This window comes from Amblyomma americanum, chromosome 11 (assembly GCF_052857255.1).
Source record: "Amblyomma americanum isolate KBUSLIRL-KWMA chromosome 11, ASM5285725v1, whole genome shotgun sequence".
In the NCBI taxonomy this organism is placed as follows: domain Eukaryota; kingdom Metazoa; phylum Arthropoda; class Arachnida; order Ixodida; family Ixodidae; genus Amblyomma; species Amblyomma americanum.
The window spans coordinates 57,384,666-57,412,198 of record NC_135507.1 but is presented as its reverse complement, the minus strand read 5'-3'; the positions used below and the strand labels follow the sequence as shown (position 1 = coordinate 57,412,198).

The 27,533-nt window shown below is 46.5% G+C and overlaps 1 protein-coding gene across 1 annotated transcript; it reads left to right on the top strand.

Annotated features, from left to right (window-relative positions):
• The first annotated feature begins 788 nt into the window (after nucleotides 1-788).
• On the top strand, nucleotides 789-26,411 carry LOC144110496 (uncharacterized). The gene is made up of 5 exons (XM_077643457.1): nucleotides 789-1,096; nucleotides 7,090-7,244; nucleotides 14,062-14,138; nucleotides 17,669-17,791; nucleotides 26,205-26,411. The coding sequence occupies exons 1-5, from the start codon at nucleotides 860-862 to the stop codon at nucleotides 26,369-26,371; spliced, it is 759 nt and encodes a 252-aa protein (XP_077499583.1). The 5' UTR covers nucleotides 789-859; the 3' UTR covers nucleotides 26,372-26,411.
• The last annotated feature ends 1,122 nt before the right edge of the window (nucleotides 26,412-27,533 follow it).

Sequence of the window (27,533 nt, the reverse complement as noted above, 5' to 3'; positions counted from 1 at the left end):
GCTTAAAAATCAGAAGTTTAGCACTTCGTGCATTATTGGCCACCAATTTCACATAGGATGGATTCAAATTTTGGCTAAGTGGTTTCTCGGCATTTTGCTTTTCGTTTAAAAAAAATTGAGGTTCATAAGCATAACAAGCTTCGCCCAGCTGCGGAACTGGCAGTTGGGTTGCTTGAGCTCATACTTCTCAATGAAAGACAAACAGCGCAAATACGAATACCGGAGCAGAAGAAAAACAGGACAGCGCTCGTCCTGTTTTTCTTCTGCTCCGGTATTCGTAATAGCGCTGTTTGCCTTTCAGTATGTGCCACCAACTCGCCCGTTTAGCTCTTTTGCTGTCATACTTCTCCCCATCAGTCAGCCGTTGACGGTTACTGAACTTCTTGCTCTCCCGCGTTATTGTAAAAATCACAATAAACTCTGAGATGATTTTATATCCCTAAGATTGTTAAAATTCTGTCGGACGTCACAAACTTCCGTTTATCAAGCCGTTTCGAAAACATGGGGTTCGAATTTACGTCGCATACTTTCAGATTCTTCGCTGTGATAGACTTGCCAGATGGTAGCAAATGCACTCCTTCATAAATGCCTTGAGAACTCAAGTGTTTTTCAGACTTCTGATGACATAAATTTTGACGCACTACATACGCAGCTGGTGTCCCCAAGGGTCGGTGTATCCACCACGGCAAGACAAATATCGGTATCACAATGGCTTTCATACTCTGACATTATCTTCGACTCTGTACTGACGGCTGTTGAGTGGTAATGAGGGAACCGCTTTCAAAGATTCTCTCCACACGCATTTTAAGTCTTGTTTGCCCAGCTGCAAAAACTCGTTTAAAAGCAGAACCGTGAAAGCATGTTGCTGACGTCAGAGGTCGGTGTTTGTCTAAAAGGCAACCCGGAGGCCGTACGCAGACTCACAGAAGGAACCCAGCAAGAAATCAGGAACGACGGGATGGAGAAACTTGGAGTTATCGTGATCTGCGTGCTGGCTGGGATGACCTATGCAAGAGGCGGAATTCAAGTCGGCCAGGGCTCTTCGGAAATGCCTCAAGAGATAAAGGCTCTTCTGCAACGTGTAAACCCATGGAATGTAAACGCTACTCAGAGCCATATTTCGAAACAAGTGATGTCTGTTCGCAGCAGTCGAGCAGGTGTTTCTTTTTATGAGTAAGCAGCAATGAAGAGACGAGGAGGCCTGAACAGAAAGCATGAAAAGTGCTGCCCATGTTATTATCCTATTGTCGTCTTTCCTTTTCTGGGAATCACTGCCACCTCGTCTACTCCCCAGTTCTAACATGCTCGTTAGTTTTGGGGCGCTGAAGTTGGAAGAAAGCATGCGGAATAGGTAAAAGACTTCCTGTCATTAGTCTTTCTGACGTCAGTCACTATAATTGCCATGTTATCATACGTGCTTGCTAAGGAACGCGCTGTAGATACGTGAACATTTTTTTTCTACTCATCCCCGTCTGATTCTTCAGATATCCCGGGAAAGTTTTAAGACGTGACCTGCTGAACGCACGTCCCATGGGGCACGTGACTGCTTTCTGCGATCACGTGACTACTTTTTGAACGTACCATGCGGTTCGGGTGGGACGCACGATGGCCAGACAGCGCCCAAAGGTTCATAGAGCTGCTCGGAGGCTTTTTGTCCAGCATTTTCAGACAAACATTTTTGAATATAGAAAAAACAGTAAAGCACTGGTACAGAAATATTGAAAGTAATGGTTCATTGTAGCTAAATGTGTAGCAAAATGTTTAAGAGTCTCTTAAAGTTTTTCATAGTTCGCATCCAGCAGCTAAAACTGTCATAGAAAATCAATGGGGAGCGCTTTTGATAATAGCAAAAACGTTAATAGCAAAACAAAAATGCAAGCCAGCCAGAGATAATTAATACTGTCTATCAATTTTGACGAGGCTCAATACTATATTCACTCTACACTTTGACGAACGAGCATCCGCGCACTGCTGGAGCTATAGAAAATACGTGTCTTCATAGGGCTTACGGGTAGCTATGATGAAAGGCGCGGTGGCAGTCTTACAGTGGGTGGGCACTTTATCCTTACTAATAATGAAGTGACTTAGAAAAATGCAAAGGTTTAAATATATTGTTATTTACGCTGGCTCTCAATGAATGTCCCGATCTACGTATGAATCGTAAACTCTGCAAATTTTACGCTGTTCTGATCAGACTCAGTTTAAAGCCATGTGCACGTTCTTAAAGTTCCATTCTTAAAGTTAGGTGCGCGTTCGTCCTTAACAGACTCTGGTCGTTTCGTTGGTGAAGTGCGGAATGCTGCCACTGAGGTCGCTGTAGGACTAGGTCTCCATTGGGGTTTAAGGACATTGAACGAAAAGTTGATTTTAAGCGGGTAGAAGTAACCAAGTGAAGGTTGTCTCATTGGCGCCTAAAATCAAGACAAGAGTAAAATTTCAAAGTCATGACTAGGTGGACTGAGCCACCACCCCATTTAAAGGGTTCAGCCCCATCCATCCATCCACCCGTCCACCCGTCCGTCCATCCATCTGTCCATGCTTCCATCCATCCATCCGTCCATCCGTCCGTCCATCCATCCATCCACCCGTCCGTCCGTCCATCCGTCCGTCCATCCGTCCATCCCTCCGTCCTTCCGTCCGTCCGTCCGTCCATCAATCCATCCATTCATTCATCCACCCATCCATCCATCTATCCATCCGTCCGTCCATCCATCCATCCACCCGTCCACCGTCCGTCCGTCCGTCCTTCCGTCCATCCATCCATCCATTCCTCCATCCACCCGTCCACCCGTCCGTCCGTCCATCCATCGATCCATCCATCCATTCGTTCATACCTCCGTCCATCCGTCCGTCCGTCCGTTCATCCATCCATCCGTCCATCCGTCCGTCCGTCCGTCCGTCCGTCCGTCCGTCCGTCCGTCCGTTCATCCATCCATCCGTCCATCCGTCCGTCCATCCATGTGCGCACAGTGTATGGTAACTCCCAGATTTCTCGCTCTTCACCAAGTCGAATAGGAGCCCTACATTCTCAAAGTCCACAGTCCTGCCACCGTCTAATGTAAGGTCAAAGATTGCCTGTGCTGCTCCTGCAATGACGCCGCCATCGGGAGTGCAACGCTTGGCCTAGCCACATTCCCCACTGAGGCCGGGGACATGTTAAGGTCACCGCGCGGCTCACACGCGGTACTTTTATTCTGTTATCTATACCACCACCACAGCAGAAAGATTGGTGCGTCCGTCCGTCCGTCTGCGTCGGCGATTCGGTGCGCCGATATCTCTTGCAGATAAAACCCGCGGCCTTTCGCTGGAAAGCTTCAGGCGTCGACATATGGTTTTCGGCTGAACGGAAACCACGCCACTTTCGCACGAGGGTCATTCCATGCCAAACGTACCAGAGTTTCCACTCAACCCCCTCTGATCTTTTCAATAAAGTTTGTGACTCTTTATTGAAAAGGCTAAAATAATCATCCTGAATAACTTTGGCGAAAAAAATTTCCTGGTCATGCGACAGCCCTTCGAATTTAACACAGGAGTGGAAAAGTTGGTCTCAATAAAATATTTACAAAAAGATCAAATATTTGACTGTTGCGGTTGAAAAGTTCCTAGAGTTAATGATCATGCATTGTGAGTTTTATTCGCACAGCAAAACGTTTGTAGAGGAAAGCTTTTTGTTGCTTTATGTCTCTATTTTTTCCAAAAAGAAACACCGTTTTTGTAATTTTTTAAAACTCTTCTCCGACTTTGGTGAGCCACATCACATGTTTTTCCGCTTCTCTATAATATGTACTATCTCAGTGAATTTAAAGTTTGATACAACACAGCTTAATTCAGAAAAAATTTCCAACCTAAAAATGTGTTCTGTGCAGCGTTTTCGTGCATAACTTTCGCACAGAGGCGTTCTTGGTTAAATATAAATTGTAGCTGAAAAAAAACCTAGTGGCATTAAAACTTTGCTCAGCGTTTGTTTCGGAGCCTTTTTTTGTTTTAAGCGGGAATATTTTTTTTTGTAAATTCAGCACTGCACCTCGAGCCATGGCTGCACCGTGCCGCCGCTGCACTGCAGACCACGACCGTAACGCCACTTACATTTCTGTGTCGGGCCAGGATCGAACCCACTTGTGCAGGGTCAGCAGCTGAGCACCATAAACAGTCAACCAATGCTGTGTCTAGAGAAAAGTTGTTGTGGCCGATATCTCTGCCAGTTATCAAAAGTATCAACACCTTAAATAATACACCCTTTGTGTATTATCATAGAAGGATCTTCATCATTGATTATCAACCCCCACGGGGTTCTAGGGGGGTCATACATTCTTTAAAATGCGGAGACGACTGAATGTTGAAACGGTAGCAACGTATGCTACAAAGAAAACGCACTGTTCTATTTCCAAGGTTCTTCGTTTCGTGGCGTGTTGCAGATAAGTGCCAGCGGCGCACGCGCGCCACCATACGTCGCCTCGCGAGGAGCATAACCTCATGAATTCCCGTTTAATGTATGGTCTAAATTACGCTTATAGCTGGAGAATAACTGAAATGTGGTGGCTCACCTCCATGACAATTTTCAAAGGCCACAGATTCACTTGCTTGCACAGGTTCCACAGCCACTGCCGAAGCCACGAAGTAGCTGACGTCTTACGTACACAGCGCGCAGCCTACTAAAGCTACCTTGCTGCCGCTATCACAACACCACTTCTACGCTGCCTAGCGATCGGCCCATGTAGCAGTGGTGACCAGAGAATTTCGTTTCTCTACGTCATACGTAATAAGCCACTGCGATTAAGCCGTCGCGACAGCAGTCATGGCACCGTGGATCGATTTTGATTTTCCAGCCGGCTAATACGCAGGCTTCGTTGAGGACACAGAGCCCCCCTGGAGCACTCTTATCTCTTTAATCTTAGCTGCAGCGCGCTTCCCTGGCAGCGTATCAGTCTCGGAAACCGGAAAAAGCATGCCGAGCAGTGAAGTGGCGGTACGGGGCAACCATGGCTTGAATTGCAGCGCTGAACCTCAAATTTTTTTCTCGCTTAAAACAAAAAAGCGCCCGATAAAAATCGCTGAGCAAAATTTCAATGCAACTAGTTACGAATTGAGCTACAATTTATATTTTTACTAGGCACGCCTCTGTACGAAATTTATGGCCGAAAACGCTGCACAGCACACTTTTTTTTAAGTTCGCCATTTGTTCTGAAGTATACTGTGTGTTCCATTATAATTTAACCATTCAGTCAGTTAGTACATACTATAAAGAGACGGCAAAAGATGTGTTGCTCGCAAATGTCTCGAAAGAGTAAGAAAAATTGCAGACACGGTGTTTTTGAAAAAAAAGTTATTACAAAGTAACACTAAAAATCTGCGCTCCAAATTTTTTGCTGTGCGAATAAAACTACAATGCATATTCAGTACTTGTAAAACTTATGAAGCTCAAAAGTAAAATATTTGATTTTTTGTAAATTTTTCCTTACAGCAACATTTCCATTCCTTTGAGAAATTTTAAATGCCGTCCCATGACCAGAACCTTTTTACATTTAAGTTATTAAGGGTAATACTTTAGCCGGCTCAATACAGGGTGACAAATTTTATCGAGAAGATCGAAGTGGGTTGAGCGCAAGCTCTGATATGTTTGGGATGGAATGAGCCATATTCCACGATCGGGAGTATAAACATCACGTAAGTCAAAAGCTTGGCTTCCTTCATAACGTTCATCATAGTGCCTATAAGACAACGCACACGAAAAAGTAGCATTTATCCTAGACCCGAACACGTTACTCCCGCCGCGGTCGCTCACTGGTTAGGCCGCTCGGCTACTGATCCGGGGGGTACCCGGTATCAAAACCGACCGCGGCGGCGGCGTCTCGCTGGAGGCGAAACGCTAAGACGCCCATGTACTTGTGTACTGTGCGATGTCAGTGCACTTTAAGGACCCCCAGGTGGTCGAAATTATTCCGGAGCCCTCCACTACGGCACCTCTTTCTTCCTTTCTTCTTTCACTCCCTCTCTTATCCCTTCCCTTATGGTGCGGTTCAGGTGTCCAACGATATATGAGACGGATACTGCGCCATTTCCTTCCCCCCAAAAACCAATTATTATTATTATTATGGTCTTTAGGGAACAGAAATAGCATAGTATCTGTCACACATATCGGCGGACAGCTGAACCGCACCGTGATGGAAGGAATAAAGGAGGGAGTGAAAGAAGAAAGGAAGATAGAAGTGCAGTAATGGAGGGCTCCGGAATAATTTCGACCACCTGGGCATCTTTAACGTGCACTGACATCGCACAGTAAACGGGCGCCTTAGCTTTTCACCTCCATCGAAACTCAGCCGCCGCGGTCAGGTTCGAACCTGGAAACTCGGATCAGTAGGAGAGTTTCCTAACCACTGAGCCACCGCGGCGGGTATTTGCGTTGACAAGAATGTCCGCGCTCTACAAACAGAGGATGTATCAGGTCTTGGGAAAGGTGACTAAGAAATTTCTTGACTCTGAACTTCCGAACCCAATGTACAAAGCATAAAGGACAGTTGGTCACGTGGCCATAGCTCGTTTCCAACGCGCATTGTTGGTTACTAGGAACAAAAATCTGAAAATTTCTGTGCCTTTATTTGAACCATATGTATATAAAAACAAAAGCATAATGGGTGAAAAGTTCAAGAGTTCAGGTATGGCGCACATTTCCACTCACACGGAATTGCGTTTCTAATCTTATAAAGCACACAATTCTCCAAATATTTTCGTTATCATTGAAAGATATTTCCTGAGCGAAAACTCAACTGCAGCATCCTTAAGTAAAACATTCCACCGCGTGGTGAAAATGTTACTGTAGCAAGCACCCCTTCCTAGCTGGTAGATCTTCACGACGTCCATATTTATTCCTTCTTTTTGAAAACAGATCCTTTCTTGTAAGCGCGAAATGTCCTTATCGTTCTCTCTAGTGGGGTTTCAAATACAGCCGGGGTCACTGACTTCATTAAAACAGCTTTAGACGCTTCGAAAAAATAAAAACTAGGACGAGATGCCGCAAGGGGATAAGAGGGTTTTTACCGCATGGCAGCTTTGCTCGATTGTGGTATCTTATATGATCTCATTTACTTCCAGGTAGTAAACAACAGTAATCCTGTGTACCTCACCAAATTGTCAGGAGAAAACTCTTTATTTCAAAGTCTTATGTGTGTATGGTCAAAATATCTGAGATATAAATATGACAACAAAACCACTTACCGCACTCTCCAAGCAACGCTTATCAACACACCGTAAGCAAGTTTTTTTTTGCAATATACGCCTAGAGTGTTCGCAGAGAAGTCACGGTGGGCGCCACTCCAGCTCCAAAATAATGGATCTCAAACGCCACACCTCTGGTATAAAGTAAATGTGCTTTATAGTCCCACGCTTTCATCTCGCCTGCGAGAGCCGGTTGCGGTTGGAGATAGAGAAAAAAACCTTATTGTCCACCCATATAGGAGGCGCCCCTACCTTCCCAACTCAGGTACGCGGACCCGGGAGGGTGTAGGGGGCACCGCGCCTAGAGGCCTATGTATCCAACCGCTTGGTTCTTCGAGGCCTCGATCGTCCGGCGGATGACTTCGAGTTGCTCTTCCAGCTTCGAAGGAGAGACTCCGAAGCTTCCTCATTACGATTATTTACGGCAGCCACAGTTGAATAGGGGCATTGCCAGATTATGTCGTTTAGTGTCCCTCGCTGGGAGCATTGTTTACATCTGTCGTGTTCTGTGCCTTGTATGTTTAGGAGGTATGGCTAACGTGGGTTCGGATAGTTGCCCGCCTGGAGTCTTCTCGCTCGAGACGTCCACTACAGGGCGAACGCAGAGCGGCCCGACGACCAGGTACCCGAGAAGCGGCTGAACACCATTCAGAGATCTTTGCGACTATTACAAACTCAGCAGACACTCCTACGCCACACCGCACAAACAACTGGAGAACGAACAAGCCAGGAGCCTAAGAAGACTGTGGTTGGACATGTCTTGTGTTCTAGCCGCTTACCAACCGTACGCAGGCGTGTCATCTGTAGTGAAATGACGAAGTGACGAGACGACGACAGGAGTGGTAGGAGAGCGGGAACCCGTAAGGCAGGGCCGAAATACTGCCTTCTCCAAAACAGCGTGTACACCTGCGACCCCGCTCACCGCAATATCCATTGGTCTCCTGCTCACATGGGCCTCGAGGGAAATGAAGCAGCTGACGCCACCATCCGCGCGCTCTCTTACGCAGCATTCTCCTCCGACCCTGACGATCAGGAATTGGAATTCCCTCCGGCTTGCTCCTTCAAAGACATTGTTTTAGTTCATCAATCTGACCACAGCCTTTATCCCAGCCCGTGTAAAGGCCTTTCAAAGGCGGAGGAGCGGGGCTTCGGCTCCGCCTGTATACTAATACTTTGATGTGCCCGGCACCTCTCAAACACTTCGGACCTTCTTTCTCGGGCAGCTGTCCGCACTGTGCCGATAAGTCTTCGGACATCTGCCACGTGGTGTGGGCCTGCCCCTCCAACCCTGCCATTCCCCTCACTCCAATCCCGCCCGGGAGGACTGGGAGGCGACCCTGCTCGGCTGCTCTGAACTACAGGCTCAAAAGGCCTTGTTTGAGCGTGCCCTGGTAACGGCGGACGCCACTTGGGTCCCGTACTAGGGACCTTCACCTAGTGTTTGTGGGGGCTGGCCTCTTAAAGTCGGTCCAATCACACCTCCTTGCACCTCTTTTCGAGGCAATAAAAGTCTGTCACGACAACACAGGCCAGCGCGAGCACGTGCTACATAGAAGTTTAAACACGCCTGAAGCGCGAAGCGGCAGACAATGGATGTCAAAATCGAGAGTACTCCAGGAATATTGCGCGCTACTAAACAAACAAACAAACGAGTTTAAATTTTCCGGAAATAGTCTTTTTCAGCACCGGGATAGAAGGCACGTCAAAGAAGAAATCGGTGAGTGCTTTCCAAAAGTCTGGGCACAGTAAGTGCACCAGCCGATTTCGCCACTGATACAGAGTCGTAAGATAAACAGCCGTGGATCTCAACTGTTCTTTCTCTGAGTTCCCACTCAAAGGACTATAGACACTAGACACCTAGCTTTTGGGTGCGTGCTTTATTGTTTTTAATGATGCGTAAGGCATTATTATACATGGAGTACCACCTGGTATTCTCCTAGGACCACTAAATAATATATAATCACATTTCATTCTCGTGCTGTTTCGGTTTCAACAGCCAGACGTGGACTGTATTATCAAAGTGAGCCTACAGTTCATGTGAGAAAGGCAGAGAGGATGCTGCCTTCTTGAGAGCGTTGGAAGCCTGCAAAGGAATTTTACTTAGAAGTCTGGCAGCTCCAAAGTCCTAGTAGAAGTGGCCGGTTATTCTCGTGAGTACGGCCTTGCTCTTGTCCAGTCGGACAAGGAGGGGAGATTTACAGTACTGCCACAGACCCTTTTCGAGCAAAAAGCATCGAACTTAGTGACCAGGAGCATCCAGGCTGTCAACCCGAAGCCCTCTAAGTTCAAGAGCAAGGTAACTGCTCTTTTTGATGGACTGAGCCTGCCGATGCTGAAAAAGCAGGTGTTGGGATACAAGTCTGATGCACTTAATATCTTTTTTTACGGCAAAGACCGATAAGGATGCTTGTCCGTTCAGGGCGCTTGTAACAGAGATAAGAAGTTGGCGGGGCGAAGTCAGCAGGTTTCTGCAAACCCACCTGGAAAACCGAACGCCTGAAGACCCTTTCAAAATGTATGGATATAACCATTTGGTTTAAGTCCTAAAACAGCCATACCTGGTGCTAATTGTGCGGTGTTCGTTGGTGTCGAAGGATTATTTTATTCTGTTCCCCATGGAGAACTTTTCAGAGCTGTAAGGGAGCTTATCGAAGCTGGCGACGTGGTCGACTTCCAGACCTCTTGTGGTGTGTCAGTGGATTCCCTTTTGAAGCTGCTCAGGTTCTACTTAATTTCAACCATTTTCTCATTTGATGGTATTTTTTATGTTCAAAGGAAACGAATCTGTATTGGCTCCAGCGCTGCGCCACTGATGTGCGGAATCTTTCCGGCCAATGTAGATCGAGTGCTCAAACGCAAGTTGACCCATCCTTTCATTTCTAGTGTTTTTAGATCCGTAGATGATTTTCTGATCATCTTAAAGCTTTCAGCTAATGATGTACTTGTTGACGTGGCAGCTGAGTTTTTGGCTGTGTTCTCTGGATGTTCACATTCTGTAAATTTTACCCTGGAGCTTCCGCAAGATGTACACATCCAGTTTTTAGACTTAAAGTTAGATTTTAATCAACATGACCATGTTTGCTGAGCTTTCAGCCGAGATCGAAGGAATGTTTACTGCCGTTCGACTCATCCTTTTCAAAGCTTGTAAAACGGGCCTTGGCATCTTCATGTTTTAGGTCCGCGCTTTCGAAATCATGCCATCACAAAGTGCGGCTCAGTTTTCATCTTTAACCTGAGTGACTCAAAAAGGCGGGCTCTCCGAGCTCACTCTTAAGCTCTGTGGCCGAATCGTTGCTCAAAAAGCTTCATCAGACGGCAAAAAAGGCACCTTTTCCCATGAGCTAGCTAGCCGAAAAAAGTATGTAGTCGTAGCATATCTTCATTATATCTCCCACAATCTTAAGAAGATATCAGGCAGGTTTGGCGTTGACGTATTCATATCTGCGCCCTGCAAGCTTTCGAAACTCTTTAATTTGGTGGAGAAGCATACTTCAACGCGTGTAGTTTGTGGCATGACCTGCCCAAGGAACGCACATGCTCTTGCAAAGGAATGTAACATTCCTTTGCAAGAGCATGTGCGTTTCTTGGGCAGGTCCTCCGGATCTGCCCTGCCCGTTTACTATCTCAGTTGTAAAGACTGCTATCCTAAGCTGAATTGCACAGAGATCATAGGAAGAAGAAAGGGGCAGTTGAAAAGAGAAATTGTCGAGGCTGTTGCTACCCTGTGATCGGAGCCAGATAAGTGTGTCAGCAGGCCTTCTTCATCTATTTTTCATAAAGAATTAGCGTTTCTGTCAGTGTTTCACTACGTTGTTTTCGTACGGTTTTGCGCAGGTTAGTTCTGTCATCCTTGCTCGGTGTCCTTCCCTTTTGTCATGGTTTTTATCATGGTTGCCGTTGAAGTGCTTTCTCATGCTTCATCTTCATTTTACGATGGCCTGCCAGATTACACGCACGACTGATTCATATAAGCTCTGCTGTTTTCTCAATAAATCTTCAGTTGTCAGTACCACCCTGTGTGGTCGCCTGCCTCAGTCCCGTCCTGTTTTGCGGTTTTGCTCCTCATGATGTCCTACCAACTGGCCTACAACCAAGTCCTCCTAAGTGCATTCGCACTGAAATATAAACGCGAAGGCTAAAAAAAAGATGACGCAACCGTCTTGAAAACGTTGATGTTACGAGCGTTACCTGTTTGGATTACTAGAATTGATATGAATGATTTGATTTATGAATGTTTAACGTCCCAAAGCGACTCAGGCTATGAGGGACGCCTTAGTGAAGGGCTCCGGAAATTTCGACCACCTCGGGTTCTTTAACGTGCACTGACATCGCACAGTACACGGGCGTCTAGAATTTCGCCTCCATTGAAATTCGACCACGGCGGCCGGGATCGAACCCGCCTTTTTCGGGTCAGCAGCCGAGCGCCATAACCATTCAGCCACCGCGGCGGCCTGATATGAATAGGATTAAAGTGAAGTACACCAATTGAAATACGAATTTGACATCTTGTATATATAAGTAATGTCATCAGTCAATTACCAATTCGATACGTCAGTGACGTCACCAATCAATCTCCAATTGGGTTGCTATATCAATTTACTATAGTGGCCGTCATCTTGAATTCGTCGTACTTAGGAAATTTTCCGCCGAAGGGAGGTGGTAGTAGACCTCAAAAAATCGAGCAACGTGATGAGTAAGAGCTCACGCTCTTAACCACTGTTTCGACGGCGCTCGTATATTGCAATACGGTGCATACTTGTGCTTGTTGGTTCTGACCTAAAAGCATCGTTGTTGAGCACCGCACAAAAAGACCGAACTAGAAGACACGCACAGCGCTAACTTTAAGCCCGCGCCTACGTCAACTTGGTTGTTCAACTTCACCTTATCCCCAAGAACATGCACCCTGAGCGAGAAAGGGACCGCAAAGTAGGAAGGGCTCGGTACCTTCACAAACAGTGCATGGCGAGGGCCATGAGGTGGTCTATGTGGACGCAGCGGAATATGCGTCAGGCTCGCGTATGGTCTTGTCGGTAGCCGACAGTCAAGCAAAGCTTCTAACCTCCAGCTCAATCATCACCAATTCCACCACAGAGGCAGAACCGAAAGCCATAGTGCTTTCTATCATTTCTACATCTGCCGAAAAATTTTCTCTGACTACAAATCTGCCGTTCTCAACTGTGCCAATGGCTACATATCCAGCACTGCTGCTCGTTTCCTACGCTTCTTCAGCCCCAGCATCCTAAAAAACCTCATCTGGACGCCGGCACATGCCGGCCCCCCTGGCAACGAGGGGGCTCATTCCTTAGCCCGGGGTCTCACATTCCGGGCAGCAGGAGTCGAGCCCCCTCGACGGGCCGGGGAACGACTGCTCTCCTTCCGTGATATCCTCTTGTACTACGGGAAACAACGAAGGGAGTACGCACCCCCAGCCCTCACCATAGCGCAGGCCGCACACTGGCGACGACTACAAACTCGAACTGCTCCATACCCCATACTACTACATACCCGATACCCAGACCAACTCCCCTCGTCATGCAAACTTTTCGGAAAACCAGGAGACTTTCTACACACCCTGATCACATGCCCCACCTTCCCACACCCCCATCACCGACCGTGGCGGTGTCTTACTAGGAGACTCTTATGACCGCAACGTTTCCTAAGACCAGCGCCGGTTCATCTCCAGCGACTTGAGAAGGATTGCGCTCCAAGGGATATCCTTCGCTTTGTTAGGGTGCCTCCTCACAGGGAGGGAGCATCCAAGTGCCATGTAGAGGGCTTCGCCCCTATCATTTATATCATTGGCAATAAAAACTACACCCACCAACAGACATTATAATCGCCTTTATATGATTATTTGGCTAATTTTTTCTCAAAAACAACACGGGTTGAAAGTGTTCGAAGTCGAGAATTGTAATAAATGCCCGGTAGAACTCGGAATAAACTGCTATGCACATCACATACGAGCCATTCCTGGAATAGGCTGATTTTTTACCCTTGTGCAGTTTTAATTCTTTACTAGTTGGAAGAAATATATGTTTGCTTACCGCTGCCGAAATCACCACATCTTTATTTTTCAGACTACTCGCATCCTACCAACGTCACAGCATTTTAAGTAATTTTGCCGAATTAGAAGACATCTCACCACCGTTAATTTTGACGGCTAACGATCTTAGATAAACTTAATCACCATGCCTCGCTTCACCAAAATTTTTCCACTTACTGTCCGCCTTCCTTCCACGTCGCGACTATCCACACAAAATTAGGCGCGGCGCTCGTCTTGTATTTCCGAAGTAATTTAGACCACGCACAATCGAATGGAACAGCAAACGAGCGCATTATGTGATATGCAGTAATGGTGGCATTTAAAAATTTTTATTCTTGTTTCTGTCTTCCTTGTATTTTGACACTTGCTTTTTCTTCCTTTATGTGCTTTTACACGTACTACGCTTTGTCCTCCATTTTTTTAATACTGTAATTTTATTCCCGCCCTAAGATTTGCGTTATCATGTTCTCAGTCGCGTGTTTTTATAACTGGCCGCTTGGTTCTACCTTTTTCTACCTCTTGATCTTCATAATATTGCACTGAAAATTACAACTTCCCCACTTAACACCCTCGAATAGGGTATTTTGGCCGAATTGTGACTAAATCAATGAAATTCAATTGTAAAGTGCATGTAATACAAAACGCCATATGGTGGTGTGCCCAAGCCACCGCCTTGTGACTTGTGCAGACCAAAAGCTTTTCGTATCGTCTCTGAACCCATATTTTGTGTGATTACACAGAAGACACGAGAGGCGGCTTAAGCATTCTGTACGTTAAGACTAATGTGCTCTCTTATTGTTTTACAGCGTTGCTGTAAACATTTCTCTGCAAGTGCAACCACCTACAGAAGTGTACCCGCCTACACTGATCGTCCATGTCTTACGTAAGTTCACTCAGCTACTTGCGACACTAACAATTCGCGTGCAGCATTTCTAAGGTGTAAATGTCATAATCGTCATCATACTGACTACGCCCACTGCAGGGCAAAGGCCTCTCCAATGTCTCTACAATTAACCCTGTCCTGTGGCACTGGCAGCCGTCGTATTCCCGAAAATTTCTTAATCTCATCCGGCAACCTAACTTTGTGCCGCCGCTTGCTATGCTTGCCTTCTGTTGGAATCCACTCCCGTTACCTTTCAGGTCCAGCGGTTATCTTCCCTTCTCATTACATGCCCTGTCCAAGCCCATTTCTTCCTGTTGATTTCGACTAGGAAGTCATTAACCGGCGTTTGTTTCCTCAAGCACTCCGCCCACTTCCGGTCTCTTAACGTTACACTTATCATTTTCCTTTCCATAGCTCGCTGCGTTTGCCTTAACTTAAGCTGAACCCTTTTCGTTAGCCTCCACGTTTCTGCCCCGCAGGCTAGTATCGGCAAGATACAGCTGTTGTACGCTTTTCTCTTGTAGGATATTGGTGAACTGTCACTCATGATCCCAGAGAGCCGGCCATATGCACTCCACCCCATTCTTATTCTTCTAGTTATTTCGGTTTCGTGATTCGGTTCAGCAGTCACTACCTGCCCTAAGTAGACGTATTCTCTTATCACTTCCAGCACCTCGGTACCAATTATGAACTGCTGCTTCCTTGCTTGGCTGTCACACATTGCTGTTCTGCATCTTTATTTTAAAACCTACCGTTCTGTTCTGCCTGTCAAACTCATTTGTCATGATTTGCAGCTCATCTCCTGAGTGACGTAGAAATGCAACAAAATTATTTAATCGCAAATTACTTAGGTATTCTCCATTGACTTTTTTGCCCAACTCTTCCCAATCGTGGCCTCTGAATACCGCCTGAAAACTGGCGGAGAATAGCACCGGTTTGATCGTGTCTCCCTGCCCGAAGCCGTTCGTTATTGAAATTTTATTGCTGACTTTCAGAGGACTATGGTAGCTCTAAAGTGATTATAGATATCTTCCAGTATTTTAGCATAAGGTACTTCTACAGCCTGATTCCGCAATGCCGCAATAACTGTTGAGGATTCGAGGAAGTCAAATGCTTTTTCGTAATCTATGAAGGCTATTATAGGAGTTTGTGATATTCTGCGCATTTCTCTATCACCTCATTTATGATGTGAATATGGTCCATTGTCGAGTATCCTTTACGAAAGCCTGTCTGATCATTCGGGTGATTGTATTCTAAGGTTGTCCTCACTCTACTAGCGATTTCCTTAGTAAATACTTTGCAGGCAACGGAGAATAAGCTGATCGGTCCGTAATTTTTCAGGTCCTTGACATATCCTTTTCTTGTGGATTAAGATTATGTTAGCCTTCCTGCAAGCTTCTGGTACGCTCGAGGTCAGAAGGCATTGCGTATACAGAGTAGCTACTTTTTCTAGCACATTCTCCTCTCCGTCCTACAACAGATCTGCTGTTACCTAATCCCCACCACCTGCTTTCCCCTCTGCATTGCTCTTAAGGCTTTCTTTACTTCCTCTTTCTTTGCTGGCGAGATGCCCCAGTGATGTCTGATGCTACCTTCTTCATTTACGTTCTCATTACATTAGCTCCAGTTAAAATTTGTGCAGAATTCTTCGGTTACTTTAACTACCTTTTCCACGCTGCTAATTACATCGTACTCGTTGTCTCTGACCGCATACATCTGACTTTTGCCTACATGTAGTTTCCTTTTCACCGCCTTTAGGATACTTCTATTCCTGAGAGCATGCTCGATTCTGCCCATAACTTTCTTACTTCAGTAACATTGCACATATTCCTTAACTATGATAGTTCTGCTATTTCTACTCCGTCTGTTGGGTTAGACGCCTTCATGCTTTAGCGTTTATCTATCAGATCTTTGGTCCCCGGAGATAGCTTGCCGGTATCCTCCGAACCAAACCTACCACCTACTGATAGCTGTGAGACTATTTTACATAGCTTGAATATTAAGGTCCTCTTCATCATTTAGAGCCATATATCTGTTCTCAAGTGATATCCTGAATTCCTCTACTGTCCCTCTTACCGCTAACTCGTTAATGGATTCCGTTTCATTGATTTTTCTAGGCCTAGGCTAATCCGAGTCGTTACCATCGTGTCGTCGCTACAACGCACCTTTCGAAGAAAAATTAGCCAACCAAAAAAAAAAAAAACTTTCTCAAGCCCGAACAAGGACGCTACAGCGCGGACATTAGATCAACAACACCAACGGATCCCTGTCTTTCGGCGCTGGCTATTGTATCGCGTCATCGGCATCTATGCTGTCGTCCTGCTCTATAGCTTGCCGTAGCATATCACTTAGTAGAAATATAGCGTGCATCAGTAGTCTTGCCTAATAGCTGCGGGGCCGACGTAGGCTGTGGTCATAAGCTGTAGGTTGTTGAATCGCCCCACCCAGCTTAGCTGTGGCCTCACTTGTCGAGAACCGTCCTGCGGCTCTCCCCTAGCCCCGTATCGAGCCCGACGATAATTCCAAGACCCAATCTCGAAGCTCAGAATACTCCAACCTCTCCAAAGACCGAATGACGCAAAGAAAGAGAGAGAGACATGAATGGGAACAGGGAAGACAGGGATGTTAACCAGAAGGGTATTCTGGTTGGTATACCCTGCACTGGAGAGGAGGGATGAGGGAATGGAAAAGGCAAAGAGAGAGGGGGAGAGGGGCACAGTCACAACTTGTCCCTCAAGCCAGTCACTCTCGGGAAGCTGAACAGTGCCCTGTAGGCCTTGAGGGCAGTCGATTGCTGTGGCCACGGCCCCAGGATCCTATCCTCTGTTAATGGGCGAGGATTGAGGCGTTCCAAGGCACAACGCAACGCACGTCTTTCGGCCACCAAAGCAGGACACTCCCACGGGAGATGTACAACTGTCTCCTTGCAGCCACGTCTTTCACAAGCAGTGCGGTCAGCCATCCCAGTCCGGAACGTGTATTCCTTTGTAATTGCAACACCGAGCCAAAGGTAGTAAAGCAAAGTTGCTTCACGACAAAATATATTGGGTGGAAGACGAAAGCGTGGTCCAGGATGCAATTCCCAGAGGCGACGGTTGATGCCCAAAAATTCTGCGGTCCCTGTTAGTGCACTATGGCGCGTCCACAGTTTTTCGAAGTCGACTCCCTGGTGACCGATAGATATGCAGATATGGGCCACCGTTCACCAGAGCCATCATCTTCTCCCTAGCGCAGACCAGCCTTTCAGTTATCTTTCCCCTCAGCACCCACCATAACGGCCCCCGCCTATGCACTGATCATCTATGGAAGGCAAACGCTGGGCTTTCCTGTGTCATATTACATGATAGAAGGCAACGAAGCACCAAAGTGTGCTGGAGGAAAGGCGTGCAATAGACCCTACTGCCAAAAGCCCCTGTCGTTACCACCTGCCATGTTAGCCTGTTCTTTTGGCTCTCACCGCTTATCAGTGATGAAGCCATTTAAAAAAAAGTGCATTTTTATCTGGCGAAAAGCTGGTTTACCTTTCACAGACTACACATACGGCCTACTGCCAAGTTGCGGTTTGAACGATTTTGTTGCGCTTGGTAAATACGAGCTTCCTGTATTATACGGCGATGGAAAGTGCCTCATCCTGGGCAATTCGAAATTGCAAGGTAAGAAAAAAACTCATTAATCGGCCTCTTTGTGAAGTAATGTTTTTTCTTTTACCACACAATTGACAATTTCCGTGGAAGTACAGTATGCACGAGGGACTAGAAAATGGAACAGCAGAATGTTTATTGTAGTAGATCATGTCAGAGCTGAATTATGAGATGTACTTGTGCTGAAATTTTATATTCCATTAGTTCAATGGCACACGATTGTTAGAAATATTGTGTATGTTAGGCCTGCACTAAATTTAGATAAATTATTATTAAACTCAAGCTAGAAGGCCATATATTCGTTTGGTGATTTTACTAATGGTAAATTGGTCATAAAATCCCTGCAGAAAAACTGAATGCAAGATGCTCAGTAAATGTACGATCCAGCTGTTCCTAAACAGCTGGACGTGTATTACTGCTGGGTTAGAAATTTGAACGTGAACATTTCGCAGAAATCTGCCTGATGGGGAGGCGACTTAGACAGAAAGCAAAATGCGTGTAATTACCGCATTTGCGCCCAGCATCACGCTCAAAAAATGAAAACTGAGAACTCGAAGATATGCGGCACCCTCACGCTGCGATTTCCGCAGGTGAAGCAGTGTATGTATGTGCGTGGGGGGGGGGGGGAAGCTGGGATGATAGCATGAGAGGAGGGTAGGTGAAATTAAGCATGCTGTCTGTCGTCGCCATGTTGAGCTGGAATGTGGCGACAGGGTACAGAGGGGGTGGCAGCGTCGTGCGGCTCTGTTCGTAGAATGAGGATACGTAGATAAATAGAAATGACCGATGTTGCCTGTTGCGTGAGGTTCGGTGCTTGATTTTCCGGCCCCTGGAGGAGAGCTCACGAGCCAGCGCATGAACACGCTGCTTACCGCGGATCGAGGCATGCCCAGGTATCGGCGTAGGAATGACCACTCGGTTGCGAGAGGGGGATGTGGTGAGAATATGATGGGTGGCAGCTGACACCGTGCTCTGTAGGTAGCGGCGGTCTGCGGCCTGAGAATCTGTGCGGTGATTTCTTTGTCAGTAGTGGATTGGCCAGCGCAACCTCGATGGCGGCACCTGCCGCCTCTGCCTGGAATTGAGTTCTGACAGTGGCGGCAGCCCGCAAAGTGCCGTCTTCGTATGCTGTGCTTGCCGTGAAGAGTCCTAGGTTGGTTTGCTCTCTTTCATCTGCATAGTGAATGCTGGAACCTTCTCTGTACCTCTTGGTGTAATAGCCCGCTCAAGCTTGCCGCCTCCCCTGATGGAGGGTTGAGGTCATGTTGCGTTGGAAGAGCTTCTGGTGTATGCGAACCTGCGTGCGTGGAGGAATTATAAAATGAGTAATGCTTCCTGGGGAGGAAATCAGTGAACCCAAAAGAAGCAGACGCAGTAGGTGCTGTTCCTTGTCTGTGCGACTCAGGCGGAGCAACTGGTTAGTACGTTGAGCCTCTATTAGTTCGATCACAGTATTGTGGGTAACCATGGCCAGGAGACGAGCCGGGCTAATTGAACGTGGAAGTAGTAGGGCGGAGGTTACGGCGATGCGTATTAGGATGTCCGCTGTTGTGCTTAGCGGCGAGTCAGTATATGGTGATGCGGCTAGTGATTAATACATTGATCATATTGAGTGTCTCGAGTTTCAACAGACCATGGTTGCGTGCTGTTACGCGTCTGATGAATCCAGCTGGCCCGCTTTTTGCAGAAGCTGGAGGCAATAGGTTGCATCTAGTGTGTTGTAGATGGGGAGGCCCAGGATTTTCACCTCAGATACAACGGACACCGAATCCCAATACATATTTAGTCCCGATACATGTGCTCATGGTTTATCGTGTCAAAATCCCTGTGGGAATCCAGGGCCTTGTGGCGTGCGCAGAGGCTGCGCAGCACTTTATGTAAAAGACAGTCTCTTAAGCGCGGTGAACACGTCCAGCGCTGAAACATATGAGAGCAAGCTGAATCGAATGGGCAAGAGGAAGCCGGACATATCTAAGAACGGTTGCAGGCGACTGAGGATGATATGCTAGAAGAGCTTGCCGGAATAGCTCGTTAAGGAGATGATCCGTACGTTTTTAAGGATGAGGACTTTTCCCAGTTTGGGTATAATTTGGATACTGGCGTGGGTCTATGGCTGAAGGGAATGTCCCAGCTCGCCAGTGGTCATTAAAGAGCTTCGTGACTTCCTGGCGGGAGACCTCTTACAGATTCCCGAGCGACTTATACGTTATGCCGTCCAGCCCTATCGCTTTAGAACGGCAGATACCGAGGTGTGCCTGGCGGCTTTTACTTGGCGAGACGTCAGTATCGAGTTCGTTTGGGTGCTGCCGACTCGGCCACACTGTAGTAATACAGATGCACGCTACTTGCCTTCTGCGTAGCGTTCCTGGTTATACTAACGTGGACAAGCCAGGGCCCATATTCCGAATTGCGTAGTTTTCGAAACCTCCGTTTTCGGACAGAGCCGATTAGCCAAAACGCCAGCCGAGGAAATCAGTGAACCCAAAAGAAGCAGACGCATTAGGTGCTCTTCCTTGTCTGTGCGACTCAGGCGGAGCAACTGGTTGGTGCATTGAGCCTCTATTAGTTCGATCACAGTACTGTGGGTAACCGTTGCCAGGAGACGAGCTCAGATGCAGCGAAAGGTGTCGAGGAAGCCGGATGGTTACGTCGCACATATTGCATACGGCGGAGCAACTGGTTGGTGCGTTGAGCCTCTATTAGTTCGATCACAGTATTGTGGGTAACCGTTGCCAGGAGACGAGCTCAGATGCAGCGAAAGGTGTCGAGGAAGCCGGATGGTTACGTCGCACATATAGCATACGGCGTAGCAACTGGTTGGTGCGTTGAGCCTCTATTAGTTCGATCACAGTATTGTGGGTAACCATTGCCAGGAGACGAGCTCAGATGCAGCGAAAGGTGACGAGGAAGCCGGATGGTTACGTCGCACATATAGCATACGGTGGAGCAACTGGTTGGTGCGTTGAGCCTCTATTAGTTCGATCACAGTATTGTGGGTAACCGCTGCCAGGAGACGAGCTCAGATGCAGCGAAAGGTGTCGAGGAATCCGGATGGTTACGTCGCACATATAGCATACGGCGGAGCAACTGGTTGGTGCGTTGAGCCTCTATTAATTCGATCACAGTATTGTGGGTAACCGTTGCCAGGAGACGAGCTCAGATGCAGCGAAAGGTGTCGAGGAAGCCGGATGGTTACGTCGCACATATAGCATACGTTCTCATAGGAGTCGCTAAATGGACCCAGTGAGATAATTACCCCGCAAAGCGGCTCAATCTAGAGCGAAGCGTCTGGCTTCGGAGTGAACTTGTCGGTGTTACTGTAATTTTCGGCGCATCAGCTGGTTACAGACCATTTACAGGCCTTTGACTTAGTCCTATAGTTGAATGAACGATAGCCGTTGTCTGTCTTTTATTTCGTTCGACTCGGTGGCTCCTAGCACGAAAAAAAAACACCGCCGTGTTGGAGAACTTGTGCAATGCATGAAAAAAACAGTTGGCGCCACTATCACCGGGCTTATCGTTGCGTCTGCGTTTGCGTATACGCTGAACGGTGCAACATAAAGTTTAATTCCCCGCCAGATGATTGTGTTTAGAGTGCGCAAAACTGCGTTAGCTATTCTGAAACTCCCTATTATCTGTCCGATCGTCAGGTATAATGATCATGTATACCTAGCGTGGCAGCATGAGCCAGTCGCTAGAGACGAGTCCCAACAACAACACGTTTGAAAATTGAAAAAAATAATTGAAAATTGGTTTTTGGGGAAAGAAATGGCGCAGTATCTGCCTCATATACCTCGGAGACCTGAGCCGCGCCTTAATGGAAGGGATAAAGGAGGTACTTAGAGAAGAAAGGGACAAAAAGTTGCCTTAGTGGAGGGCTCCAGAATAATTGAACACTCGAGGAATAATTGAACGCCCGGGCATGAAGAGAAACACAACACACAAAGAAACGTGCACTGACCTCGCACACCGTCTGGCATGCCAGAGGTGGTTTTTCAGCGTCACTTAGCCGCGGTGCTGTGTATCTGCATTGAACTCGCTAGTTAGCTCACAAGCTATATAGTTTTCAGGCGATAGTGAGCAAGCATATTCATCTGCATTGCAGAAATCGGAAACCTTTGTCTGTGAAGTCTCCTAACCCCTACGTGAAGAGAAACACAGCAATGACTTCTGACCAAATTCCTTTTATTTATTTAACTGCGGAAGACAGAAAAACTTAACAGTGGCATCTCAAGGTTCTTTCAGTACCAGCATAGAAGAGTTAAAAACGTAAATTATCTTCTACACGGACGGCCTATCAGAGACGAAATTTACGTTTAGCGATGTGGCAGACGGCAAAGGCGTCACTGCGACTTCCTTGCTCAGCATGACAGCGAACGTGCATTGTGTATCGAGTGAGCACACGCCACAAATCCTTGCTGCTCTCTTTAGCCTTGTAGCTAAATGTCAGACGACGTGTTCTGAGAACAAGCTGTTATTTACCATCGGTAATCGGCCGCTGCTGTTTCCGCACTCGGTTAGTGCAAGGCCATGCGGCGTTGAGGTTTTTTTATGTGCACCTCTTGTCTTGAGGGAGCAGAAAAGAGTATGCCTTTACACAATTCCACTGGGTTAATGATGCAGCTTGTGATCACTTCTTTAGTGTGGTAAATAATGCGCAGGTAAGAATATGGCTGAATTTTCCTTTTGTATAGCCCTTTGTAGGTTCATGTATATTTTTCACACGATAATATATAAAACGGCTGTGGTATATGCATATAAACCGCAAAGAATTACTATAAAACAAATTTAATCAAAATCAAGCCACTAGTTTATTAAAAAAAGTGGGACACAGATGTCCCGCTGATTCATGAGCGACTTTTCAAAAGTCGGAAAACATTGTCGCACTGGCTCTTGAAGGCAACAACTTGCGATTACTTCGCCGTGTTTTTTGCATGACACGTCCCAGAACATGCGGCGCAGAGGGGCACTTGACAAGTTGTGCAGAGGAACTTTGTGCGCACCTCATTACCAGCTGTAGAACACCACCTACACCGACGCCTCTTGGGAACCTCCATAGGGTTGTGGTCTGTTCCCGCAAACCTCAGCTCATCGCAGACACCAACCATTTTGTGGCCATTTTTTGTCCTTTCTTTTGCTGTCGATAGGGTCGAGTACTGCTGTTGTCCCTGAATTTCTGCCCATTTATCAAGAGACGACCGAGAATGAGGCGGAAATACATGTAGGAATTGTCATTGCTTCCTTCGAGTTGAATAAATGCGTTTGCAATTGCTGCATCAAAAAGAAAATAGAAAATGCGTTTGCAATTGCTGCATCAAAAAGAAAATAGAAAATTCTATACCATGATTTCTTTGAGCGTCTATCGGAGCGGTAGGAATTTCTCTTTTGATCAAACTTGTCCACAGCATTCTTCCAGCAGTTATAATCAGCAATCGCCTTTGGGCATGTGACGCCGATGGATGATCCATTCGACAGTTTGCGTGAGACAACCTCAGTGTCTTCCGGATGGTGAAAATTCGACAGCACATGGACGGTCTATGTGTCGCGCCACTAAGCTGTAACTGGGCCTTTCGATCTCCATATGTAGTCGCCCTTCTTCAGTTTATTGTCTTTCTTGATTTCCTCGGGGAGATGTTTCCTGTTTACCCGCACAGTCCCCACTGCAAAGATGCTCTTCCTTGCAAGGTCTTCCATCAGTCTCGTAGACGTGAAGTAATTATCAAAATAAAGTTGACTTCCAGGCTGTATGTTGCTGCAAAGCGAGAGGACTACATGTTCACCCAGACCCAGGCCCGATGGCCGATTTGCGTTTTTTCCTTCTTAAACTTGAAATTCTATCAGGTACCCGGTCTTAGAACATGCCCTACACCACACTTTGTAGCCACTTTTTATGGGTTTGAGTGGCAAAGATTGCTTCACGGTGGACCTGCCTTTGAAGGGAATCACGCTCTCATCTATAGATTGGTGGGAAGAGGGAGTATATTCAGCTTGAAAAGATTTGTTGAGGGCGTCGTTGAGCGGACGTACCTTGGCAAGCCTATCATCATAGCCCTCATCCCCTCATTTTTTTCTTTGCTCCTGTCATTGATGTGCAGGCTGTTCATGATGGTCTGAAATCGCCTGAATGTCATCACTCGCGATATTTCGGGTCTATGGAACAAGCCGTCTCTGCTCCAGTAGTGGTAGAGATGGTGCCTTGGAGAGACGCTCATCAGTAAAAGCACACCAAAGTATGCCTTTAGTTCCTCCATGCTCAGAACTCACCACTTGCGTCCTTACTTTCGGGCACCCTCCCGATTTGTATGCTCTATTATGACATCGAGAAGATGATCGGTGAAGTAGAGAGCAAATGCCTCAGCGGCATTTGTTGGCGCTTTTGAAGAAAATTGCGGATCCCATATCTTGGGGCTTCTAACAATGTTCGAAGGCTCCGAAGTACCCCACAAACTAGGCTCAACTTCCTCTCCTTCGGACACGTCGCTACTTTCATCCCTCAGCTCCGAGGTGCCAGCTGGCTTCTTAGATTTTCTTCTTTTTTCTCTGCAACTTTTTCCGCTTCCTAACTGGCTGTGTATCTATGTCATCGCTCTCCTGGCTGCTTTCCGCCGGCGCAATCTCAGGCACGAAATCACAGTCACTACTTTCGGCCTCATCGCCACTGGACTAAGAGTCGCCAGGAAAGCTAAAGAACAATTCCAAGGCAGCTTCAGGCGTAAGCGAGGTCCCTGCAATGCATTAAAGCGTACGAAATCAAGAAAAACATTTTTTTTCACCATTCATAACAAGTAGGCTTAGCGAAAAACTTGGCGTTTCTACCTATGACTGTGCTTAGATACGTTTAAAGCTCGAGTTACTGCACAAATTTATGCAAACACTTGATGATTGTAATCTGGAAGGATCACTCTAAAAAACCACACAAATAGCAACTTACCTGGCATCTTGAACGGCAGCTTTTTTGCACTGAACGAGCGGAAAATTTAGATTTCTAAAAAACATTACAAAATTCAACAAATTGAGGCACTACTGCCACCTGTCCAAGTCGAAGTAAAACAATTTTACTTGAACTTACAACGATCTATTTTAGGTGGCAGCACTTACCATTGAGCTGCCTCAAATGGGTGTTTGTAGAGAAATTTTTTCTGCTCAAGGGAAAGTGGGACGTATATGTCCCGCTGCCGCACAATGGGCTAGTTGCGAGGAAGAGTGCTCCTGGGTAATGCGATTTGCTGCGGCAACTGGAGAGCAGTGACATCCTACAGCCGCTCACTGTCGTAAGCAAATTTACATCTCCTTCCAGCGTTTGGACCAATCGGGTGTACCTGAAAACAAGGTTTCGTATTAAGCGGAAGTCAGAATACACACCCACTTTACGACAGCTAGTCTTGCTTGTCGTTTCGCACACAGTCTGTCGGCGCGATTAATTTTTCTCCGGTGCCCTCCAACGCTGAACACTGCGGGAGTTTATTAATTTCGTTCTGAATAATTGCAACGTTTATTTGGCATTGCATCTGGCTCTACCCACTGTGCTTCTGGTCTGGGAGCGTCGCGTCCCTCCTCAGGCTGGCGTTTTAAACCCGGTGACGCGGAGAGGATAGAACCCTATTAGCCCGACGCTAAGTAGACGTTGCTTCGTTTGTCAACTGCAAAGGGGTCCTCCCGGAGTACAGAGCCTGTACTACTTCGTCTCATTGCCCTCAATTAGGGCTCTCTTGTCGAAGACAGCACTTGTGCTATCAACTTAGTGCTTATTCTTGTGCTTGCTCGGCCTATTGCCGAGCAAAAATATATTACTGCCCCTTTCCACCCCAAACTCACCTCCAGCACAAGAATAAAAATGGTAAGATTAAACCACTGACTACTAAGAGTTTAATTCTAGGAATCACCAAATCTCGAGCTCATTTCACTCGTTTACGCGAATGATCACTTGTTCTTAAATGTCTCTTTTCATTAGAAGTTTGTACATCTTTAAATACACTGCAGGCATTGTAGCCGTACATTATTTTTTATCTCTGCACTTGACCCCGCTTGAATTCCCTGCTACATATGACGCCTCACGTTTTGGCGCCAGCATCAACTTTCAGGCATATATATGGCGCAGTCATGTATTCTATAGGTAACTGCGCCTTCTAATAGACAATACTTGCGCAAAGTAGGTAACTCAGCTTTTTCATTACACTTTACTTTAAGCCTCGCCCTTTTTGATTTCCGGAAGCGACACCCAAATCGCTCATTTCATGTTGAGTCATTCGAAAAAATACAAACCAGGGAACCACACTGCTTTAGAGCTTTTGAGATTTAAAGAAAACGAGAGAAATTAAAAAAAAGGTTTTAATGTATTTGAAAGTGATATATATGAAGGTTTTTTGTTTCCGAAAGCTTTGGCTGGCTCATTATGTACTCTTTTATTATCTTTTCCTTCTGCCAGGGCCAGATTCTGCTGGTTGCTTCATGTGGATGCCAAAGAACTACCTTACAAAACCGCCTTTCTGTTGCGAGTTCATCTACTTCCTCCTGTGCGGTGCCAAAATCACCGACCACGACAAGGCTAAATGCTCAACACCCAGTGTAACCAGTGCCACTTCAAATTCGTAGGCTCGTCGCCGAAATTATTTTGCGCTTCGATTTATCTTAAAAGTGTACAAGCTCGAGCTAAAGGGTGGAAACAGAAAATAAAAATGTGCAATTTGGCCTACAATTTTTTTTCGTCTCCACCTCATCTTTTTCAGCTACAACCTTTCGCTCATGGCTGCTTGTGCACTTGCTAACCAAATTATGTACCGTGGTTCTTCAACACTTGCATAATTACGGCAGCATTACCGTGTGCCGTCAAAGCAGTCTTCTCCCTATGGAATATACATACTTTTATGCCAATACATGGCGCATGCTGTTTCCCATCATGCTGCAGCCGAAATATTCAATGCTCTTTCGCGATGCGATGTCGTATTGCTGTTCTTTGAGCCTTTTTATCAACTTTACAGCTATGCCTATAGCGGTAAACAGCACTCGTGAGATCGCGTCTCCTTGCCTAACATCCTTCCTTATTGGGATTTTATTACCTTATTTATGGAGGCCTATGGAGGCTTCGCAGCCGCTATAGGTCATCCAGTACTTTTGCATGTGCCTCTTATACACCTTTCATTCGCAATCCCTAGAAAAATGCTGAGGTTTCAAGTGATCAGTCAAATGCTTTACCGTAATCTAGGAAGCTATGTAGTGGCATTGCTTATATTTTGCTCATTTCTCCATTGGCAGTGTGAATATGGTCTCCGTCAAGCACTGCCCCTTACGAAAGCGTAGCTGGTCGATTGGGGAGATGCAGGATTGTTGCCTTTCTTTCCTCGGGAAGATTTTTCCGGCACTCCCGGTTTCGATTTTGCGCCAGAAAGGCTCTTCAAGGCCATCTTCCATTTTATCCTTTTTAATCAGTTTGCCGACGACCTCCGCTTTGCTATCTGACGCCGGAGCTGTCTTGCCTTCAGCTTTTATGGGACATGCTTTTTTGGTCGGCAACTGCTGAAGCAGCAGCTGCTACGTCACGGTGCGACTGGATGCTGTTCTGGCTGCGCTCCTGTTGAACTCTGTTTCTTCTGGCTTCGTACGAGCCAGACTTAGCTAGGTTTCGCCATTCTTCCGACTCCTAATTTATGCCGTCCCAAAAGCATCCGCAAGTACGGATTCTGATATTTCTTAGCGAAATTATAACATTTACACCATTCCGTGTTATACGAAAAACTCTGAGATAAATAGGTTTGGT

What these genes read in the sequence shown, in the direction of transcription:
- LOC144110496 (XM_077643457.1), top strand. Translation starts at nt 860, where the DNA reads ATGTTGCTGACGTCAGAGGTCGGTGTTTGTCTAAAAGGCAACCCGGAG. An exon ending in ACTGATCGTCCATGTCTTAC is followed by an intron (nt 14,139 to 17,668) that starts GTAAGTTCACTC and finishes TACCTTTCACAG; the next exon opens with ACTACACATACGGCCTACTG. An exon ending in GGGCAATTCGAAATTGCAAG is followed by an intron (nt 17,792 to 26,204) that starts GTAAGAAAAAAA and finishes TCCTTCTGCCAG; the next exon opens with GGCCAGATTCTGCTGGTTGC.